This window comes from Trichosurus vulpecula, chromosome 2 (genome assembly GCF_011100635.1).
Source record: "Trichosurus vulpecula isolate mTriVul1 chromosome 2, mTriVul1.pri, whole genome shotgun sequence".
Classification (NCBI taxonomy): domain Eukaryota; kingdom Metazoa; phylum Chordata; class Mammalia; order Diprotodontia; family Phalangeridae; genus Trichosurus; species Trichosurus vulpecula.
The window spans coordinates 131,742,985-131,766,325 of NC_050574.1; the positions used below are offsets into that span (position 1 = coordinate 131,742,985).

Here is a 23,341-nt window from a genome sequence, read left to right on the forward strand (position 1 = left end):
TGAAGGACTGTTGTAAAGGAGGGACTAGCTTTGTGCTTGAGTGTGTAGGAAAACTGAGAGCAATGCAGCAGATTGCAGCCTAATATATGAAAAAAACTAACATTTAAAGCTACCCACAGAGGGAACAAGTTGCATCAATAAATAATAGATTTCTTCTCCCTCTGGGTCTTCAAATGTAGTCTGGAAGATTTACTACTTGTCTGGGATAATTGAAGAGCTAATTCTTGTTCAGGTGTGGTTTGGGTAAGATTCTGGGCTTCTGTGATGGCAGATTTTACATACGTATGTATTTTAAAGATATTCTACGGTAGAGTGTTTCGCATGTAAGACAACCATTCTGGAAAAAGAAAATCCTATTAGATCTAGAATTCTAATGGACCTTAGATGCCAATTGACTCCCCTTTTTAAAAATGAAATTTAATTTTTTTCAATTAGCAAAAAATCTATTTTACTCTCCCTCCCACTATCCCCTCCCACCATTAAAAAGAAAGAAAAACAAAACCCTTGTAACAAATATGCATAGTCAAAACAAATTCCCGCATGAGTCGTGTCCTAAAATGTATGTCTCATTCTGCACCCTGAGTCCATCACCTCTCTTCTAGGAGGGGTACAACATACTTCACCCCTCTGGGGTCATTGCAGTGATCAGTTTTTCAAAGTCATGTGTTGTTACAGTGTAGATTGTTCTGGCTCTGCTCATTCCACCCTATATCAGTTCTTATAAATCTCTGCAAGTTTCCCTGAAATTGTTTCTTTTGCTGTTTCTTTTCATTATTATTATTAGTAACAACAGCAACAGCAATTATCGTCACCATCATCATCATCATTATCATCATCATGAAGACTGGGTCTTCCCTTATCTTATGCAACAGATAGAAGTGCAACAGCCATTCATAGGTCCAATCCCATTGTCTATTGGCAGAAAATCTTTGACCTGCTCCATTTCAGATCTGTGCAGGTTTGCTTCTCCGTATGCAGCCTGGAATGCTCTCTTTGCCTTCCTGGCGGCTCCCTCTATACATTAGTTTTGGGCTCAGTCTGGGCAAACCAGATCAGCTTTAGCCCTGCTGCAGCTCAAAACTCTGGAGCTCATGCAATCCACTAGGCTCAGCCTCTCTGCCAACAAGAATTCAGGCCTGTGCCAAAACAATTCACTCCTTTGTTATTTCTTACAGCACAATAGTATTCCATTACAAAAGAGAGCATTCTATTTTATTTACATACCATAATTTGTTCAATCATTCTCTACTTCATATGCACCCCCTTAGTTTTCAGTTCTTTGCCACTACACAAAAGAGCTGCCATAGATATTTTCACACATATAGGTCTCTTCCCTAATTCTTTGCTCTCTTTGGGGTATAGACCTAATAATGCTATTGCTGGGTTAAAAGGTATGGACATTCTGGTAACTTTTTTTGTAAATTCCTGTTTTCTTGGAGTGATTACCAGCTTCTAGAAATCATTCATTTTTCAGGTAGAGAATTCTGTCTCCCTCTCCTGGCCACACAGAGGTGCTACGTTATAAACATCAGAGCCTATTTGAGTTCATAGCAAACCTTAAATAAAAATATGTATTTATATGATAATAATAATAATAATAATTTCAGAGCTTAAAGTGGCAATCTAGTCTACCTCTCTCATTTTACAGGTGAATAAAATGATCCCCAGAGAGATGAAGTGATTTGTTTAAAGTCATACAGGTAGTAGGTGACACCGTCAATATTCAAATTTAGTCCTTTCTTTCCAAGTCCAGCCCTTTTCCCTCTGTGCCATGATTTTTATATGAAGATGGACCAAGCAATGGCAGGGTCAAATTCAATTTCAGAGGTAGAAAAGAGAGGAAAGTATCTTGGGCTAGGCTTGGCTTTATAAGAACATGCATCCAAACAGACTTTGGAGATTTCTTAAGGAAGCTTACTCATTTCAGATCAATAAATCCACCAATTAACCACCCATTGCTGAAGAGCAGAATCTCAGAATGGGAAGGTACCTCCCAGGCTATATAAGCTAAGCCCGTACTGGGACAGAAATCTGCTCTATAACATTTTAGTCATTTTCAGTCTTGTCCGATTCTTCGTGGGTTTTTCTTGGCAGAGATACTGGAGTGGTTTGCCGTGTTCTTCTCCAGCTCATTTTATAGATGAAGAAACTGAGGCAAATGGGGTTAAGTGACTTGCCCAGGATCACAAGCTGGATTTGAACTAGGTCTTCCTGCCTTCACTCTAACTGCTGCACTACCTAGCTGCCCTGCTTTATACCATACCTGACAAGTGGTCATCCAGCTTTTGCTTAAAGACCTCTAATGAGGGGCAACAAATTTTCTCTGAGGGCAGCCTGTTGCACTTTTGGATTGCTCTGTTAGAAATTTTTTCCTTACTTTCTTCCATCTCTCTAAAAATTCCACCTGTTGCCCCTATTGTTTCCCTCTGGGACCAAACCAGATGAGTCTCTTCCCTCTTCCATCTGTCCTATTTCTTCTCTCCTACAGGCTAAGCATCTTCATTCCTTTTATCTGATCCTCATTGACATGAACTCAAGGCCTTTTCTAAACAATGTTTCCCATACTATACTCAGACTATACCATTATAGTTATGTGTCGACTGAAAAGTACAGAGAATACAATATCCCACTATGCTTATTGTTTGTTGACATTTAAAATTTTTTATTTGGTAAAAGCAAAATGCTCTCAAAGGCTGTCTTCCAACAAATGGTATCCTACACATATATACCAATTACCACACAAGATTCTTTAAAAGATGTAGAAACAAAATAACTTCATTTGGCAACCCCCTGATTATTAATATCAAACAACACATAAAAGGAAGAGATGCATATTCTCCAAACTCATCTGTGAAATGAGCTGGAGAAGGAAATGGCAAACCACTCCAGTGTATTTGCCAAGAAAACCCTAAACAGGGTCACAGAGAGTTGGACACAACTGAACAAGGACAACAACATTCTCTCCAAATGTTTGCCGTGATTGTGGAGGATGTATTCTACCTGTGGTGTTGTGTGACTCCCTGTCACAGTCTTTAAATCTGAAGATGAGCATCATCCAGGAGTTAATGGAGAATACAGAGAGGGTGTGAACAGCCTGCAGCACGTTGCAAATGAGGAATGAGCAGTGCTGTAGACTCCATCAAAGAAGTGCATGATTAAGAAGGATGGGCCGGATGCTTGATTAGGGTGGAGGATAACCAACAGACAGTCTGCCTGTGTTGTCTATTGGCATTCTCTCAATGTCAAGTGAACGAGGAAGGTCTCCAGCACATTGGACAGACTCCCTTTGGTGAATTTATGGTAGGGCGTGGATGACAAAAATCACAAATTGTTAACAGTAGTAGGCTGCCTAGGCAGAAGCTGCTTTCCGTATCTATGCCCCATTCCCTCACACCCATCTATACCTTCCCTATTCCAGCTGTCTCTTCCTCACTGTACTCTCTTTTCTCATTGTGCCCAAAGGAATTCCCATTCTACAGTTGTTGGTATCATCCTAAAATTGGGCATGGATTTAGCCTTATTTTGTCTACTACAGAAAATGCGTAAGACACAAGGGACTCAGAAGAATCGATGGGCTGATAGTGAGACATAAAGCACTCAAATAGCCCCTTAGAGTATTCCCAAGATGGGATATTTTGGAAGATTGTGGAATAAATACTCCCCATTCCCCTCACACCTGTATTATCTAAGTCATTCATGGCAGTAGTAGACTTGCCTAGGTCCAGACAACACTCATTTACCAAGTATCTATACTATATACACTGTGCTGAGTGCTTCTCATGCAAGGGCATACAAAGACAAAAATAGTCCATGCTCTCCAAGACCCCATATGGGGGAGATAACAATGAAATAGAGGAGAAATACAGTGAAATGGGACATAATCCCGGAAGAACGGCACTGGAGGTGGGAGTGGGGATAGAAAAGCCTCCTTGCAGATGGATTTGAGCTGACACTTAAAGGAAGCCAAGGAAGCCCGGAGGTGGAGGTGAGGAGGGAGAGCATTCCAGACCATGAGTCACAGCCAAGGAATGGGCGTGGAGTTGGGATGAAAGGCAAAAAGGCCTCTGTCCAATTAGAGCTCATGGGGCAGCTAAGAGTGCTGTGTCTGAATTGAAGAAGACTTCTCTTTCTGAGTTCAAATGCGGCCTCAGACACTTACTAGCTGTGTGACCCTGGGCAAGTCACTTAACCCTGTTTGCCTCAGTTTCCTCATCTGTAAAATGAGATGGAAAAGGAAATGGCAAACCACTCCAGTGTCTTTGCTAAGAAAACTCCCAAATGGTGTCACCAAGGATCAGACACGACTGAACAACAACAGAACTCATGAAAGGGAGTAAAACGTAAAAAAAGTGAGATGGACCTTCAACAGGTAATGATTTTCCCATCCCTGGAACTTTTAAGGAAGCGGCAGGATGGCCACTGAGTAGGATGCTGCCGACAGTCAAAGAGATAATTGTTTATGGGTTTAGTGTACTAGACAACTTTCGAAGTACTTTTCAACTCTCTGATTTTGTGAAATAATGAATATTTGAACATTGAGGAGGTATATGCCTCTTCCAAGGCAGGCGGTGTGCTTAGGGTTTTTGAAAACAATTGAATTTGGGTTTTGTATTAGCTAAATCACAATGCATTTTTTTTGTACTAAGAAAAAGGACGGGAACCCGTCCATAGATTGAAAAGGAATTGACAGGAGAAAAAGTAAACGCAACGCGTCCCTCTGCTATTTGACTGCAACAGGACGCCGTGAAGCCCAGAAAGAGCCCGGTGGCGCGTTGCTTCTCGGGAGTTGTAGTGCAGCGCCGGACCTGGGCTCAGCGCGCTTCGGGCGGGGGAAACTCGCTTTCCCAGCAGGCCGTGCGTGGCGGCCGAGCGGCGGGACCCGGGCTGTTGCGCTGGCGCGGGAGGCGGTGGCGGTAGCTGTGGCTTTGCCGGGGGTTTGGGGTCTGCCGTCCTGAGTTGAGACCATGTCTTCGTTTGTGACCGAAGTGTTGGCGCACTCGGGGCGACTGGAGAAGGAAGATCTGGGCACCCGGATCGGTCGCTTGACCAGGAGGGTGGAGGAGATCAAGGTGAGGACCGGGCGTGGGCGGGGGTGAGGACTGACAGTGCCGGGGGCCGGGGAGGGGGAGACTGGCCAGACGGGGCTGGGGGTGGTGGGGACTGACCAGACCAGGTGGTGGTGGGGGGAAGTGGGGATTAGGCGGGGGAGTATTAAAAAAATGAGGCTGGAAGCAGGAACTTAGCGAATGTGAAGTCAAGCTAATAAGCATTTATTAAGCACTTACTGTGTGTATCCTGTATACAGGTCGCTGCGTCTACATTTGTTTACATGGTGTCTTCCACATTAAGTTTTAAACCCTTTGAGGGCAGGGACTTCTTTGGCCTTTTAGTACCCCCAGCGCTTCGGGCAGTGCCTGGCCTGTGTTGTAGTGGTCAGTCTTTTCAGACTCTTCGTGACTCCATCTGGAGGTTTCTGGGCAGAGACACTGGAGCGGGTTGTCATTTCCTTCTTCAGCCCATTTTACAGATGAGGAAACTGAGGCAAACAGGGTGCAGCGACTCGCCCAGGGTCACACATTTAGGAAGTGTCCGAGGGCACACTGGAACCCAGGAGGATGAGTCTTCCCGACTCCAGGAAGCCTGGCACTCCCTCCGCCGCACCATCTAGCCGCCCTCGTAGGCACTGTAAATAAATATCTATTGACCGGTTGTTAGGAGGTTCTAAAAATAAAGTTTTCCTTATGGTCAGATAGAACGTGCTCCCCTGCGCCTTCTCGCGTCTTCTCGCCTAGCCTTCTGGAGCCGGTCATGATCGACTCATCCCCCTTCACAGGACAGCCCTCCAGACGTGTGGAGACAGCCATCTGCACCGCCGCCCTCCCTTTTCTCCTTTTTTTAAGGCTAAACATTCCCCATTCTTTCGGCGAGTCTTTGTACGGCGTGGCCTTTCCGTCCAGTGCCCCCGTGGTTCTAGTTTCCTTCCTCTGAACCTTTTCTAGCAGGGCGCTGTGTAACAGGAGTGTCATCTTCGTCATTCTGGGCAGCGCCCCTTCCCCCCGCCCCCCAAGATACAGCCTACATTTGTGTTAACTTTTGGGGGTTGTCGCGCTGCAGCGTTGACTCATACTGAGTCCGATGGCCGCTTAAATCCCCAGGTGTTTCTCTTGTGTCTAGCCTTGCCTCTCTCATCCTCTAGGAGCGAAGCTAGTTTTTTAAGTCGAAGTGTAGAATTTTGCCTTATCTCCACTTTACCGGCCCTGTGATTTCATTGGTGTAATAGATCACTTTCAGCCACTCCTCCTCTTGGAGAGCTGCCAGAAGCACCAAGAAGCTAAGTGACAGGTCCAGGGTCACACACCAGTATGTGCCAGAGGCGGGATTCGATGCCATGTCTTCTTCACTGACACACCGGCCCTCTCTTAACTTTAATTTTATTAGATCTGGCCTCTCATTCCAGCTCGCTGGAGATTTTTTTTAGATTCTGACTCTCTGTTAGTTATCCCTCCCGGCTTGGTGTCATCGCAGATTTTACACGTGCCACCCATGCCTTCTTCCGAGTCATTCATAAAAGCATCAAACTGGACAGACCTCTATGAAGTTCTACTAGAAAACTCTGCCCAGGTTGCAGTTATTTCACCGGTTCTGAACATCTTGTCTGTAAGGTTAGGACGTGAGATGTTGTCACTTGCTGTGCCCATGCCTGTTATCTACCTCCCGGGTTAGTAACCCTGCCAGAAAAGGAAACGAGGTCAGTTTAGCATGACTTGTACTCAATGAAACCGTGCCACTTCTTTATTATTACTGTTTCCCATTGTAAATGCTCACGAGTCACCCCTTTAATGACATATTCAAGAGTTTTGTCAGGATTTGAAGTCAAGCTCACCAACCTATATTTTGAAGATTCTACCCTCTCTTCCACTTGAAAAAAACTGGGACATTTTTATCTTCAGTCCTCCGGTACCTCTCCTGTTTACCTTGATATTAAAAAAAATTGCTGACAGGCTCAGCAATCACATCTATCATTTTTTTTTTTTTGGTATACTCTATGTACCCTAGAGTATGGTTTACCTGGGGGCTTTTGACTCAGAATCCAGGACAAGCCGAAATGCTTTATTACTACCTTTTTGTTTATCTTGGGGTTTAACTCCTTGTTTACATATTTTTTTCCTATGTGTCCCACTTGGAAGGTTATTCTTGATCAAGAAAACAAATTGTAAAAAGCAAGAGTTGAATAGTTCTCTCTGTTGTCATCATCCCATTCGTTGAACAGACTTTCAGTCCTCTCTTTGATTTTCCTCTTGCCTTCGACATAGTTTAAAAAGCCCTTTTTGTTGCCTTCAGCATTTACCTTCAGACTCAGTTCATTTTGAATTCTTGTATTCTGGATCCTATCTGTTGTGAAACTTTTCCTGCTCACTCCCATCTTTCCTGCTTACCCTTAGTTTTCATTGTATCGTATATGTTTGCATATGTATTATTTCTCCTTGATTAAAATTTAAGTTATTTAGGGGAATGGTCTGTGTTTCTGTCTTTTTATCCCTGTTGCCTGGCATAGTACTTTACTCATGTTAGGTACTAAATAAGTATTTGTTAGAACTGAAGAAAACTGAAATTAGAGGCAGGAAGACCCTTGGAATTGGAGAGGGACTCAGAAGTCATTTAGTTCAACCTGCAGTAGACTAGGAATTCCTCTCTAGAATGTCACCCGGGAGTAATTATCCAGGTTCCATTTGAAGAAGGGGAAATGGCTAAGTATTTCTACAGCTCCTCCTGTGTGCCAGGCACTGGGTAAAGCGCTTTACGAATTTTACTACCTTTTGGTGACCTCGAGTGGACCTGTGACTGCCCCTTCCATTTTGGGGCAACTTGAATTTATTATAGCTTTAGTTATTAGGAAATTTTTCCTTGTATAGACATAAAATATGCCTCCAAACAACTTCATGCTTTTGTAAAACTTTTATGGAGCAACAGAACTCATACTACTGTTGACAAACATTAATACCATAATATAACAGAAATATGTGTCTTTGTGGTATGAAGTTAACTGGATGTGACAGAGCTTTACCATCACTTACACCACCACCTTAAAAGGTTTTTTCGTTGATCAGGCATATGTAAACATGGCATTTTTGAATGAGTATTACAACTGACCAACAATTGTCCCAGGGCTTTTGTAATCTTCATTGAACAGGCTATATAAACTATCTTTTTTTTCTGTGTATTTCTTGGAGTAATATTTTAAGTTAGATGAAAGCATGCACAATTTATTTTTTAAAAAGCCTCACTATTGTGCTATAAGAAGTGATGAGCTCAGTGATTTTAGAAAAACATGGAACGACACGTACAAAATAATGCAGAGCAAAATGAGCAGAACCAAGAGAACATTGAATACAGTAATAGCAATATTGTTTTAAGAATGACTTTGAGCAAATAAATCATTTTGTCTATTATAAATACTCAAATAAACATGAAGAAAGATGCTATCTGCATCCTGAGAAAGAACTGATAAATAGAAGTATGTATCAAATAATTTTACATATATGCCAGTTTTTGTCTAATGGTAGTCATCTGTAGGGTGGGGAGGAGAGGGAAAAAAAAAAGGAAATTTGCATGATAATTTTGTTGTTATGTGAAAGGAATAGCAAGTTGTGTGTAGTGGGTATGCAGTTGCATCTATAATCAGACTTTTTATTGTACTACGTTATGGATTTAATATATATTTAATATAATATTTAATATGATATATTATATATTTAATATAATATATAATATGATATATTATATATTTAATAGATAATAATATAATTTATTCCATAAATTAAAATTAGAAAAGAAAAAAGCCTCATAACTCTGTACTTCCTCTTGTATGTTTGATTATGTTTTATAAATAAAGCTTTATGCATTTCAGAATATTTTTCTTAGGTGTACTATAAAATACCATCTTTTCAAAAAGAAAACTTAAAAAAAACTGTTTAGCTTATCTCTCTTACTTATGCAGTTGATTTTTGAACGAGTATAATCCTTTACATATTTCCTTTTTGCATGTCATTTCATTAGATGTGTCCCAGTTCTAGCTTTTTGAGATCTTTTTGGATCTCAAGTCTATCATCAGCATATTAGTTATTCTCCCAGCCTATCATCATTTGGGTAGTTAATAAGTATGACATCTATCCTTTTGTCCAAGTTGTTGATAAACAGTATTGAACAGAATAGACTTAAGAGACAGAGCCCTGTGACCTTTCATCCTCAAGTTGGCTTTGTTCCATCAATCGGCACTCTGGGTCTAGTTTTTCAAACAGCTCTAACTCCACCTAACTATTTCCTATCTCCCAGCCCATATCTTTCCATCTCATACAGAAGTATGTAGAGAAATCTTGTCAAATGCCTTGTGAAAACCTGAATGTACTTGGTATACTGCATTCCTTTCATTCGTCAGTCCAGTAACCTTGTCAGAAAAGGAAACGAGGTTAGTCAGGTCTGACATGTTCTTGATAAATGCATCTCGATGCATCATGTCGTTTTCTACATGCTCAGAAGCCATTCCTTTAGTGATGCATTCCAGAATTTTGTCTGGAACTGCAGTTATACCCACTAGCATATGGTGTGTGGATTCTACTTTCTTTTTTTTATTTTTAAGTTGAGACATTTGCTCTTACCCAGTCTGGTGTCTCCTCTTTTCCTCCCACAGTTTTTTAAAAATCCTTGGTAACAGCCTAGCAGTTTCATCTATAAGTTTTCTCAGTATGCTGGGACATAGATCACTGGGAATGGTGAATTGAACTCTCTGGGAACTTCTGCTCTACCACCCCATTTGTCTGGTCTTTTCTGTTCAAGTGAGGTATACCTTTTACTCTTCTGAGCTTCAGCTTCTTAATCTGTAAAATGGGAATGACAGTACTTGCTGTTTGTTTCATGGGGTTGTAAGGCAAACACTTTCCAAGTGGCAAACCTAAGAAAATTATTTGTGTATTCCCTTTTACATGAACACATACATGCATTGTGTTGAAATTTGATTTTAATCTCTGCTTAATTCAAAATGAGGCCGTTTGAATCTGGTTCTCTGTTTTGCTCCTTCTCCAAATGTTTAGATAACTTCTAGGCAACATTAGGGGTCAGGGACCCTTTTGGGCAGTAATGAAGGTCAGCGATTCCATCTGTCCTGTTCGTTTATCCTGGAAACTTTAAATTTGGAAGAGTCAAGACCTTGGCCTGTAAAAGAAATGTATAATTGTTTGTCTGGAAGTCTCCAGGATAAGAGAGACCTTGGTACAAGATATTTCTTATAGAAATCCTAAACCCACAGTACTCCACAGTGATCTCCTCATTTTGAATTGCAGGGCGAGGTCTGCAGCATGATCAACAAGAAGTACAATGAATTCTTGCCTAGCATGCAGAGTGCCCAGGACCTGGTAACCCAGGTGGATGAGCTGTGTGGTGACATTGATGTGCTGAAATCCAGGGTGGAGAGTGAGGTAAGGACAGTAAGTGTGCCAGCCTGACACTTGGTTATTTGAGGAAGGCAAATTATTCTCACTTAAGGTTTATTGGAGCAATGTAATTCACCAAGGTTTGGCCACTCTCTGCATCAGTTTCTTCATCTGTAATATGAAACATTTGCAACAAGTGATCCCTTCCAACCCTAAATTTCTCTTACTGTTCTGTGAAATCCTTGTCCAAAATGAAAAATAAATAAATGAATGAAAGAAAGCATTTGTTAAGTGTTTACTGTGTGCTGTGGAGACATAAAAAGAAAAGCCGGACAGTCCCTGTTCTCAGGGAGCTCACATTCTAATGGAGGCAACACATATGGAAAGTTTTAGCTGCCAGTCTGATGGAAAAGTCCTATGGTCCTTGGGGCACAGCAGTAGATGGTAATACCTCCTCTTTAATTACCATTTCCACTGATAAAATCATATCACTTTCTGATGTTGAGCCGTTTGATGGGACCAAGGACTTTGGTGGCAAGACCTTTCTTTTCTGGGTCTTCAGTAGCTGGGGCTGCAGTACATGCAGGAGCAGTGGTCAGGCAGCATCTCTGCAAGGGGCTGCTTTCCAAGGTGATGGTTGATGGAACCGGCTGGAAGCATTGCTATTCCCAAGGCTCAGGGTTAGAGGGTTGATGACTATTAAGGAGGTCATCTGGCCTGCCTGGTACCTGTTGCTTCTTCTTTCTCCTTCAGGGTATCCTGCTAAAAATCCTTAAGTGGTGTGCAGGAAAAAAAAATCGCTTCCTTGGGCCAAAGAAAAGCCTAGTTTTATTTCTTTCTCGTGGAGCCCCTGGGTGATGCAGTGGCAGTGGATAAAGTACTGGATCCAGACCCTTACTGTAGTCAGGAAGACAAGTTCAGATCAGCCTCAGGCACCTCTGTGCTGTGTGACCCTAGGCAAGTCCCCTTGGTCTGCCTCAGTTTCCTGAACTGTAAAATGGGCATAGTAATAGCACCTACCTCCCAGGGTTGTTGTGAGGATCGCATTAGATAATAATTGTAAAGCCTTAGCACAGTGCCTGGCACATAGTAGGTGCTTAAGTGCTTCTTCCTTAATTTAAGGATATAAGCGCTTCTCCTGATGCATTCTCAAAACAAGTTTGAAAGTGGAATAAATAATATTTTGTGCTTTTACTTTTCAAAACACGTTTACATGAATTATCTTTGGCCTCAAGAAGAAATACGCAAAGAACAAGAAGCTAAAGAATCTCTCAGGTGTTGATAATTGTTCTGCGGTCAGTACAGACTTACAGAAGCACAGCTCTCTTCACAGGAAGGACGACCTCAGACAAACTCATACAGTGTTGAAGAGCAGTGTATCCATTGAGTGGGCCACATTTGCTTAAAGTCCCCTTGAGAGAAGGTGCCCCCTGCATTCCCAGGCAGTCCATTTTACTTTGGATAGTTCTGAGAATTAGCAAGTTTTCCCTTCACATCTTTGTCTTTTATTCCTGTTTCTGCCCTATCGGGGTAAGCAAAACAAGTGTAATCCTATCCAAGACTTTAAGGCAGCTGTCTTGTTCTCCACTAAAACTTGTCTTCACCAACCCCATTTCCTTCCAACTAGTGCTCATGGTATGATCTTTGGGTCCTTGGCCATCCTGGTTGCCTCCTTCTGGATCCTCGTTAGTCTTTCAAACAATGTCTTGTACAGGTCATCTGACCAGGGCAGAATACAGCAGGACTGTCACATCTCTAGTCCTGGACACCGTTCCTCTTTTAACGTAGCCTAAGATCTTATTAGCTGTTTGGGCTGCCATAGCATATTATTGGTGCACACTGAGCTTAGAATCTGTGAAAACTCCAAGTCTTTTGCAGACAAACTGCCGTGTAGCCATGGGGATTTTGTACTTGTGGAGTTTATATTTTTTGGAACCCAAGGGTAAGATTTGACATTCATTCTTTTACGTTTCATTTCGTTAGACGTGGTTTGGTGTCCTAACCTCTCCAGATCTTGTGGGATTCTGATTCTCCCATCCAACATGTGTGTTATGCCTCCCAATTTAATGTTATGTGCAAATTTGATAAACATATCTACTTATGTCTTCATCCAAAGAATTGATGTGTTAAATGGCACTGGACAAGGCCAATCACAAATCCCTGGGATACTCGTCTAGAGACCCCTTTCCAGGTTGACTAGTGATACAAGTTTGGGTCCTTTGAAAGTCAGTTCAGTTAGGTCCTTATGAAGTCTGGGGCAGGAAACTGAAGACCTACAGGGCACAGTCAATGAGTTCCAAATCTGCTTAACTATACTGTTGTCTGGCTGACAGCTCCCTTTTTGGTCAGCGGGAATAGCATGAGACACTTTGTCAAATGCTTACTGAAATTTAGGTAAACAGTGGTTTCTGTGTTCCCTTAATTAACCAGTTGAGTCACAATTTCTAAAAGGGAAATGAGGTTAGTCTGGCATGACCTACTTGATGGAGCTGTGCTGCCTCCTTATGATAAGTACTTAATTTTTTTTGGTTCACTAATGATACTTTTAATAGTATTATTTACTATATTTTTAATCAGAAACCAAGATCAAGTTTATTTGCCTCTAGTTTGCAGTTTCTGTTCTCTACTCTTTCAAAATCGAGACATTAGTCTTTCTTCCATTATTTGAACTGCTTCTGTTCTTCATCATTTTTCAGAATCACATTTGCCAGTTTTTTTTAGTACCCCAGAAGGTGGTTTTTCTGGGACCGGAGACTTGAACTCATTAAGAGCAGCTAGGCACTTTATTAAACATTTATTAAGTATCTCTTTGTGCCAGGTGCTGAGCCTGGCTCTGGGGATACAGAGATAGAAGGAAAAATAGTCCCTGTCTTAAAGGAGCTTATATGCTAAAGTGAGAGACAGAGTACAAAAACATAACCAAGTGCCAGATGATCTGAGGAGGGAGGGAGAGAGAGAGAGCACTAACAATTAGGAGATTGAATGACGCTTCGTCTAGGAAGTGGTACCTGAGTTGATTCTTGAGGGGAAGCTCGGAATTCACAGGTGAAAGAAAGGAGAGAAACTCAGACCTGGCCTCAGAGAGCCTGTGCAGAGGGATAGTGCTGAGGTCAGGGGAGAGCAGGGTTTTCTATTCCCTTTCAGAACATTAAAGTTTAACTATAATTTCCAATCCCAACATTCTCCTTGGAAGAGAAAACAGAAGCAAAGAGTTGGGTGGCATTGCCTTCACTCTTATCCATGATCATTGGGTGATCTCTCCACTCTAAGCTGTAGTCCTGGCCCTCTCTTGATCCTCCCCTTTCCCCTGTGTCCTTTCCCTATGCTCTTTTTGACCTTCACCATTCTTTGACAGCCTTCCTTCCTTCTGCACTTTTACACTCCTGACACTATTCCTACAGGACAGTGCTTTGCTCGTTTGCGGCTTTTGCCTTCAGTTGTCAGTAATGATACAAAGCATCACCCGTGCCCCTAAGGTCTTTAGTTTCTTGCCCCAGACTTAATAATCTTTAGCGATGCTTTCCAGATTCCTTATGATATAGCATCATTTTTGCTCTAGTAGTGAATTACAAGAAGTAGCTAGTTGTCATCAAGTTTGACAGGCCTTGAGGGTGGGGTTCCTTTGTCACATCTTCGATGTATGCCCTGAGAAGAGAAGAGGCCCTTTTCTTGTAACATCTTGACAAATAGCTGCTTTCATATCTCTCAGCCAGAAGACTCCAACCACCACAACTCATTTGTTTTTCTTCTGACCCTTTCTGGATTATGTCTCACTTGACCTCACCTATGGATCCATATTATTATTCCTCAGAAGACAAAGAGCTGCTTTCTCCTCAGAGAGTCCAGGGCCCTCCTCTTCAGGAACAGCCTCATAGCTATTACTTAGCTGCAAGAGTTCAGTGCTCCTTTTTCTTTTCTGTGTGCCATTTTCCCCCCTCCATCCTCGTGACCCAGGTCAGAACCCTGCCTAGCCTCTTCAGATACCTTTTTTTTGGAAGGGGGAAGGCAAGGCAATTGGGATTAAGTGACTTGCCCAAGGTCACACAGCTAGTAAGTATGTCAAAGGTCTGAGGCCAGATTTGAACTCAAGTCCTCCTGACCCCAGGGCCAGTGCTCTACTCACTGTGCCACCTAGCTGTTCCCCAGATACCTTTTTTTCATTTTGATATTGATGTCTTCATTTCATTTAAAAAAGTCATTCTCCGTGAAAACCCAAAAGAGTAGATGATAGGTGTTCCTTGAGACCCTTTGCCTTGTTCCCCTAGGAAGGAGACCCAGCTGTATTGAGTTTTGATTAGTCATTCGATTGTGGTAGACGTCCAAACACTGTACACGCTATTCAAAAATTGCTCAGATATTCTCCTGGTTATCCATCCCTGTTCTCCATAAGTAAAGTTTTTGGCCCTTTGTTGTTCTAGCTAGTAGCTCTGCTGAAGTATCTGTGACAAATTCCTTGTGAAGGTCTTCCATTCTAACCTTGCCACCTGGACAGCCACACCTAACATCCTTTCCCTTGTCTTACACTAGCTTATTTTAGGCTCCTCCAACTTTCCTTCTATTCCTCCTCCTTGAATCCTATTTTCTTTTCCCTTCATCATGAATCCTTTTCTTTAGCTTCCCTTCAGGTCTTCTGGGCAGCTAGGTGGTGCGGTGGATAGAGTCCTGGGCCTGTAGTCAGGAAGCCTCCTCTTCCTGAGCTCAAATCTGTCCTCAGACTTGTAGCCATAATGGCTTTTGTTTTCTTTGAATGGCTCAGCTTGCCTCATTGAGCCTCTGGACACTGTGGCTTGCTCTTCCGGGGCAGGAGGCCCGGGGAGCATGCCGGGAGGCAGACGGCTTCCTGTGTGGGGAGTCATGGGGCTGGCTGAGGGGAGGTGTTAGCTCCAGAACCTGGTCTACCCTAGGGGGAGGAGCCAACTCAGGAACCAATCGGCCCTGGTCATTTGGGCGGAGCTTGATGATGTCAGAAACCCTATAAGAGGGGAGAGGACAGCTTGAAGATTCTCTCTCTCTCTTCCTTTTCCGGTTGGAGCCAGAGGCAGTTACGACCGTTACATCGTCAGTTTCAGTTGCAGCTTCAGTTTCAGAAACAGACACAGCTGAGGCAGGAGCTGCCAGCAGCAGAGCTGATCTACGGGAGGAAGCTGAACAAAGACTTCAGTCCAGTGGGTAATCTTATTACCATCAAGGGGGAAACATGATTTTGCTTTACGCAATCATGTTTCTCTGTAGCCTCCTGGTTACTCTTTCAAGGCGTACCTATTGGGCCTGGAAGATTATGACCAACATATCAAAATGGGGCTTCTGGTTCATGGGTTGGTTACTGTGGAGCCTAAATAAATGTTTTGATTCTTCTGCCTTCTACTTTGAGAGTTTCTTCTATCCGGCGATTCCGAACCTTTCAGACATGTTTATGATCCTCTTTGAGATTATAAACTCTGCCCTCCTGATACATTTGGCGTCACGAACAGGATCGCTAGGTATAAGATCTCTATTTAGAAGCAGAACAATTCCAGAGGAAGAGATAAATATCCCAGGATGGGAGGATCCATTTTATTCCTCCCTAGCAAAAGAATTGGCTAAAAAAGCTGGACCCTGTGAAAACTGGGAACCAAGGCTACGGAGAGGAGATCCTAGGGATTTGGAAAAGTGTTTACGAGAAGTTGGGATTCAGTCAGGGGCATCACTATCTAGGCAAAGCTGGATAGTGTTATCAGCCTACCGGCTAGTATACGAAAGATTGAGATTAAGTGAAAGACATAGGGGCACTCCTACCCCACAGGAAGAAGAGGAATCTCAGATAGCAGGAGACCAAACTGACTCAAATGAGAACTTTTCTATTAATGTGGCTAAGAGCAACAGGAGACCAAAAAAGCCCAGAGTGCATTTCAACCCAGCCCAGAAAGAGCCGGCTGAGGCACAAAACACTACTGGGGTTCAGGATGTGCCTCACACAGAGAATAGGAGATGGTTAAATGATCAGACAAGGGCTCGACCCATACAAAGGAGGAAGACAGAAACCCGAGGTGAAGATTCAGTTACAAGGGAAATTCAGGAAGATTTCTCACCGCAAGAGGTCACAGATATTTTGAGTAGATTCAGCCAAAGAATAGGAGAACCATTGATATCTTGGATGGTAAGACTCAGTGATCAAGGGGCCGGTGGAATATCAGTAGATGGGACAGACTGCATGAGATTCATAGGTATCAGCCATGATCCTCTAGTTCAACAAGCTTTTAGGGAACATCATCAGCAAGGAGATGGTGATAGCAAGACTACTCTGTTGGCATTAGCCGCTGTGGGATGCAATAAGAGATATGATACTGATTCTATGTGGCCCACTGAGCACAGACCCTGGTATTCACTTAGAGATTGTATCATGAGACTAAAGGAGGAGGTAATGAAGACTGCCATTATGATAGGAACTGCAGACAAATATTACAATGATCCAATGGGACTGTCTCATAGGAATTTAATAATTAGGACAGCTCCCCCTGCTTATAAACAACTAATTTTGAATTTATTGCTTGGAGAAGTAGGGAGCCGTCTTACAACAGTGATAAATAAGATTTTACAGTTATATGACTTAGGTGACTGGGGAAGGGATAGATCTCCTCGAGAGAGAAGAGTGAATAACCAGCAAACTTGGCGCCAAAGGAGAGTAACAAGGAAAGAAATGTTTACTGCTTTATTGAGAGCAGGAGTAGGTTTTGAAATGATAGACGGAATTCCAACCAATGAATTATACAGAATGTATAGAGGACTTGATAACACGAGAAATAGGGAAATAAGAACTGCTCCTGCAAGCCTACAAGCCACTCAGACTGAAGGTGACCTTGTGTGATTAACGGATGAAAACTTGTACATTTGGGGAAAGGCTGGGAGGACAATCTTAGTCTATATCTAGGGTGGGATCCTCTTGGCTTCCTCATTATGTTCCTTTTGAAAAGAAACATTTCCCACCTGAGTTTGGCTCTGATGTTGGATCTTTGTATAACTGAAATCTCAACTAAACTTGAGATGATTTTATTTGAAGAATTATAGTCCATACTTGTCCATTCTTTTTGTCCTTTGTTTTGGCTAACCTTGTTGCTAGTTTTGTTTCCTTCAGGCTTAAGCACCCTGCACTTTCCGGTGACTGCCTAAGCATGTAGCATTCTTGGAATTCCTGCCAGCTTGTTAAAGAAATGACCTCTGGAATGGGACTTCTTGGGGGCAGGGCCATCTCTACATCCAATTTCAGCATGAAGAAGCTATGGAAAATGAGACCTTCACCCCTCACCCCAAGATTTTGAGCCCCAATCGTTCAAGGGGGGTGGAAATGATGATAGTGTTCTGTTTACTTATTTTGTGTTATCCTTGTTGTGTTGTTTTATTGTTATGATATTATTGATCCTATGTAATGGATACAAGGATTTAGGGGTGGACATTTGAATTATTAATAATTATTTTGGGGATGATTGATTGAAGAGATTATTTTGCTGGGATCTGGGGGTGGATCGCATTTGAATCGTTAAACCAATGTTTAGGAATGTCACCAAATGATATGTTTTGCTTTATAATGAATGATATGTTTTAGTTTCCTTTGTAATTGAATCACAATGTATGTTCTAGGATACATGGCTGATTAGATTATGTATCCTATAACAAGGGGTGGAATGTAGCCATAATGGCTTTTGTTTTCTTTGAATGGCTCAGCTTGCCTCATTGAGCCTCTGGACACTGTGGCTTGCTCTTCCGGGGCAGGAGGCCCGGGGAGCATGCCGGGAGGCAGACGGCTTCCTGTGTGGGGAGTCATGGGGCTGGCTGAGGGGAGGTGTTAGCTCCAGAACCTGGTCTACCCTAGGGGGAGGAGCCAACTCAGGAACCAATCGGCCCTGGTCATTTGGGCGGAGCTTGATGATGTCAGAAACCCTATAAGAGGGGAGAGGACAGCTTGAAGATTCTCTCTCTCTCTTCCTTTTCCGGTTGGAGCCAGAGGCAGTTACGACCGTTACATCGTCAGTTTCAGTTGCAGCTTCAGTTTCAGAAACAGACACAGCTGAGGCAGGAGCTGCCAGCAGCAGAGCTGATCTACGGGAGGAAGCTGAACAAAGACTTCAGTCCAGTGGGTAATCTTATTACCATCAAGGGGGAAACATGATTTTGCTTTACGCAATCATGTTTCTCTGTAGCCTCCTGGTTACTCTTTCAAGGCGTACCTATTGGGCCTGGAAGATTATGACCAACATATCAAAATGGGGCTTCTGGTTCATGGGTTGGTTACTGTGGAGCCTAAATAAATGTTTTGATTCTTCTGCCTTCTACTTTGAGAGTTTCTTCTATCCGGCGATTCCGAACCTTTCAGACATGTTTATGATCCTCTTTGAGATTATAAACTCTGCCCTCCTGATACAAGACTCTAGCTATGTGACCCTGGGCAAGTCACTTAACCCTGTTTGCCTCAGTTTCCTCATCTGTAAAATGAGCTGGAGAAGGAAATGGCAAACCACTCCAGGATCTTTGCCAAGAAAGCCCCAAATAGGGTCATGAAGAGTCAGGATATGATTGAAAACGATTGAACAACCACAGGTCTTCTGCTTGAGTTCTCTCTTCTTCAGCTCACATCCTTTTCTAGTTCAGTGTTATATACAGTGAAAGCTTAAATATAAAGTTCTTTAGTTTGGAATAATAATAATAGCCCTTATATAGTGCTTTGGGGTTTGCAAAACACTTAACAAATATCATAGTAAGAATAATAGCTCACATTTCATAGTGCTTACTATGTATCAGATACTATGATAAGCGCTTCACAATTATTATCTCATTTGATCTTTGCAACAACCCTGGGGGTAGGTGCTGTTATTATCCTCATTTGGTGAAAATGAGGCTGAGGCAGACAGAGGTTAAGTGACTTGCCCAGGGTCACACAGCTAGGAAGTACCTGAGGCTGAAGTCAGAACTCAGGTCTTCCTGACTCCAGGCTCAGCATTCTATCCGCTGTGCCACTGGGCATGTCAGCTTCCCTAAAAAACTTGGCTGTACAACTCCCAGATTGGAGAGATGAAGCTAGAAGAAATTAATGTCATCTTAGACTACTTTGTTAGAAAGTTAGTGAGGAAGGCAAGAATCCCTCTGTACAATGTGATGCTGCTTCGACCAATATTGTTCTGGGTAAAAAAAAAATTTTTTAAATAAATTTTATTTTTATTCCGAACTTAGCAAACATCAAATAAAATGGGCATTTCCATTTACATAGTAGAACAGAAAAAGAAAAATGTACACAAAGCTGCGTATATCTATTAAGGATAGCTTGCTTTCCTTTTAAGTACATAATAAATTCATTCTGTAGCTTTCAAAACTGTCCTACTTGTCTGGGCCTCTTTCTGCCTTTCCTTTTTTTCTGTTCTCTGTGTTTTTTTTAAAAAACATGCCTTAATCATCTTTTCCTTTTTTCCTTTTTTGCTACCCTATCCGTATCTCCCCTTGCTCTCTCACCCCTACTTCTTTTGGCAAAACCAAGCACACACAAAACCTTTGAAACAAATGCTCGCAGTCAAGCAGAACAATCCCCTATCCTGTCTAAAAATGTATGGCTTTTTTGCATCTTGAGTCTATCACCTCTTTGTCAAGACACATAGCACATTTTGAAAGTATATTGATAAGTTGGAGAGTGTCTAGACAAGGGTAGTCAGTTTGGAATGGGACTGAAAATGGTGTTATAAGGGGATTGATGTGAATATTTTCTTTATCAATGCAATTTACCAGTCTTCCGTGCTTTAAAAGACAATTTCATGAATTTCTGTGGCCCAAATAGTAGCTATCTGTTGGCCAGGTTTCTGATGGCTGGGGAAGTCCTCTGACTTATGGACATGGAATCCACCAGGCTTCCTGAAGGCTTTCCAATTTGGTAGGATGGGTAATTGCTTCTGCTCAGCTGGCATGGCTTCAAGAGCTCAGATTCACCGCTGTGCCATCAAAAAGCATCAGCATTAGATTTACTGGCTAAAATGAATTTTTAATCAAATGTAGACTATTCTGTAGTTCTGGCACAATTCAAGTAATGTGATTGAAATGCATTTCCCCATACCTACCTTATCAAAAGGATCGACATTAATAATGTTTGCATCACAAATTAGTTAAGCTGCTTTAAAACATTTCTTGTGCATTATGTTATACAGTATAATAGGACGTGTATTTTTGATATCCTAATTAGGTACAACAGGACCTTCATGTATCCATTGCGGAATTTACACAACTGAAGCAGCAGCTGGAAAGAGACACGGTCGTCCTGAGCATGCTCAAACAGCTTCAGGAGGTCAGTACCGTGGGACTGTGAATTTGGAGGGGAGCAGAGGCATTCATTCATTTAATGAGCCTCATTGTTGAGGGAGCCTTTTTAGTGTTTTGAACTCTTTCCTGTAAAGCTAAAATGTAAGTCTTTTCTTCTCTCAGTTTTCCACCGCCATTGAAGAATATAATTGTGCCTTATCAGAGAAGAAGTATGTTGCTGCTGCTCAGCACCTGCAAAAGGTACTGAAGGGTTTCTCCCTAAAATGGGCAGTAATATTGTTCTTTTAATTTTGCTTTGTTTTGTCAGCATAGGAAGAATGTTTTAATTTTTCTGAGCCAAACTATCTGTTTAACCACAGTGTCCATTTCACCTCCAGGCACAGAACTGTTTGAAGTTGTTAAAATCCAGGAAAGGCTTTGAATTACAGATTTTCAAATCCCTAAGTGTGGAGCTCACGATCCAGAAACAGAACATACTCTACCACCTTGGGGAGGAGTGGCAGAAGCTGGCTTCCTGGAAGCTTCCTACATCCAAAGGTGATGCTCCTCCTCTGGTCTGGCTTTGCTTCCCATTCACCGTGGAAATGTGATCTGTGTTTTTTGTATTAGAGGCAGAGAAATGTTTGCTCCTTCATCTGAGCTGTTGATTGCATGCTTAGTCTGTGTTTAGTCCCTGATATTGAAGGGGAAGTCAGAGAGCTCTGGATTTGAATCAGACAGTCTGGGATATAGTCCCTGCTCTGCCATTTGCTAACTGTGTGCAAGTCATCTGTCCTCTCTGAGCCTCAGGATGCATGGAGTGCTCACTCTTCCTATTTGACAGAGTTATCTTCAGGATCGAAGGAGATAAGGTAGTGCTTTGGACTTTAGAAGTGCTTTGGACTTCAGAAGTACTTTATAGCACCTTATAATGTGAGTTGTTATTACATGAAAGAAATTGTAACCCTCCATCATCTATACTCCTGTCCCTCCTCCTCAAAAGAGGCTTACTGTGGAACTGAGCAGACCAGGAAAATCCATAAGAAAGGGTTAAGTGATAATGCAGAGGCATTTTTGTTGTTGTCAGTCATTTTAGTCATTTAGGGTTTTCTTGGAATTTTGGAGTGGTTTGCTGTGTCCTTCTCCAGCTCATTTTACAGATGAGGAAACTCAGCCAAATGGGGTTAAGTGACTCATCCAGGATCACTCAGCTAGTGTCTGAGGCCAGATCTGAACTCAGATCTTCTTGATTCCAGGCCCAGCACTCTATCCACTGTGCCACCTAACTGCCCGATCAACAAATTAGTCAGTGAGTGGTTAGTGAGCAAGGCATTGGTTTAGGCAATATAGGCACAAGTAAAGATCCCCACTGGTGAGAAACTTACTGTATAATTTGGGAGATAATCCAATAGACAGTTTAAGAGCCTGAATGGGAAGTACAAAAAGTGAGGACCTTAAGAGTCTATAGAAGGGAGAGATCATTGAGATCAAATGAGATAATGTATGTAAAGTTCATTTAAAACCTTAAAAGTCTTCTGGGCTAAGAATTCACTATTTCACAAAAACCGTTGGGAAAATTGGGAAACAGTATGGCAGAAACTGGGCATAGACCAATATCTTACACTGTATACCAAAATAAAGTCAAAATGGTTCATGATTTAGGAATAAAGGCTGATACTATAAGCAATTTGGGAAAGCAAGGAGTAGTTTACCTGACAGATTTATGGGAAAGGGAAGAATTCATGACCCAACAAGAGATAGAGAGCGTTACAAAATACAAAATGGATAATTTTATTATGTTAAATTGAAATGTTTTTGTATAAACAAAGCCAATGCAACAAGATAAGGAGGGAAGCAGGAAATTGGGAGAAAATCTTTACAACTATTGTCTCTAATAAAGGACCCATATCTAAAATATACAGGGAACTGAGCTAAATTTATAGGAATACAAGTCTTTCCCCAACTGAGAAATGGTCAAAGGATATGAACAGGCAGTTTTCAGAGGAAGAAATTAATGCTATCTATAGGCATATGAAAAAATGCTCTAAATCACTATAGCGAAATGCAAATCAAAACAACTCTTAGGTATCACAGCTCTCCTGTCAGATTGGCTAATATGACAAAACAGGAAAATGATAAATGCTGGAGAGGTTGTGGAAAATTTGGAAGATTATCACATTGTTGGTGGACTTGCGAACTGATCCAGCCATTCTGGAGAGCAATTTGGAACTATACTATAAAAGGGCTATAAAAATGTGCATACCCTTTGATCCAGCAATGCCACTTCTAGGGCTATATCCCAAAGAGATCATACATGTGGGAAAGGAACCCGTATGTACAAAAATATAGCAGCTCTTTTTGTGGTGGCGAAGAATTAGAAATCAAGCGGATGCCCATCAATTGGGAAATGGCTAAACAAATTGTGGTATGTGAATGCAATTGAATACTATTGTGCTATAAGAAATGAGGAGCAGATGGACTTCATTATAACCTGGAATGACATATACGAAGCAGAACTAGGAGATCATTATACACGATTACAGACACACACTATCTGTAAGGACTAACTTTGATAGACTTGACTTCTCTCATCAATGCAAGATTCAAAGACAGCTCCAAAAGACACCTGATGGAAAAAGCTATGCACATGCAGAGAAAGAATT

The 23,341-nt window shown here is 42.0% G+C and overlaps 1 protein-coding gene across 2 annotated transcripts in view; it reads left to right on the top strand.

Moving 5' to 3' along the window:
• Positions 1 to 4,854: 4,854 nt before the first annotated feature.
• Positions 4,855 to 23,341, top strand: part of ZW10 (zw10 kinetochore protein) — a 51,017-nt gene continuing 32,530 nt past the window's right edge. The window contains exons 1-5 of one of the 2 annotated variants that reach the window (XM_036747518.1): positions 4,855 to 5,069; positions 10,338 to 10,472; positions 20,623 to 20,724; positions 20,862 to 20,939; positions 21,077 to 21,236. In XM_036747518.1, coding sequence (XP_036603413.1) covers positions 4,965 to 5,069; positions 10,338 to 10,472; positions 20,623 to 20,724; positions 20,862 to 20,939; positions 21,077 to 21,236 — 580 coding nt within the window. In that variant the 5' untranslated portion in view covers positions 4,855 to 4,964. The remainder of the gene's footprint in view (positions 5,070 to 10,337; positions 10,473 to 20,622; positions 20,725 to 20,861; positions 20,940 to 21,076; positions 21,237 to 23,341) is intronic. The other variant, XM_036747519.1, reaches the window with a different exon arrangement.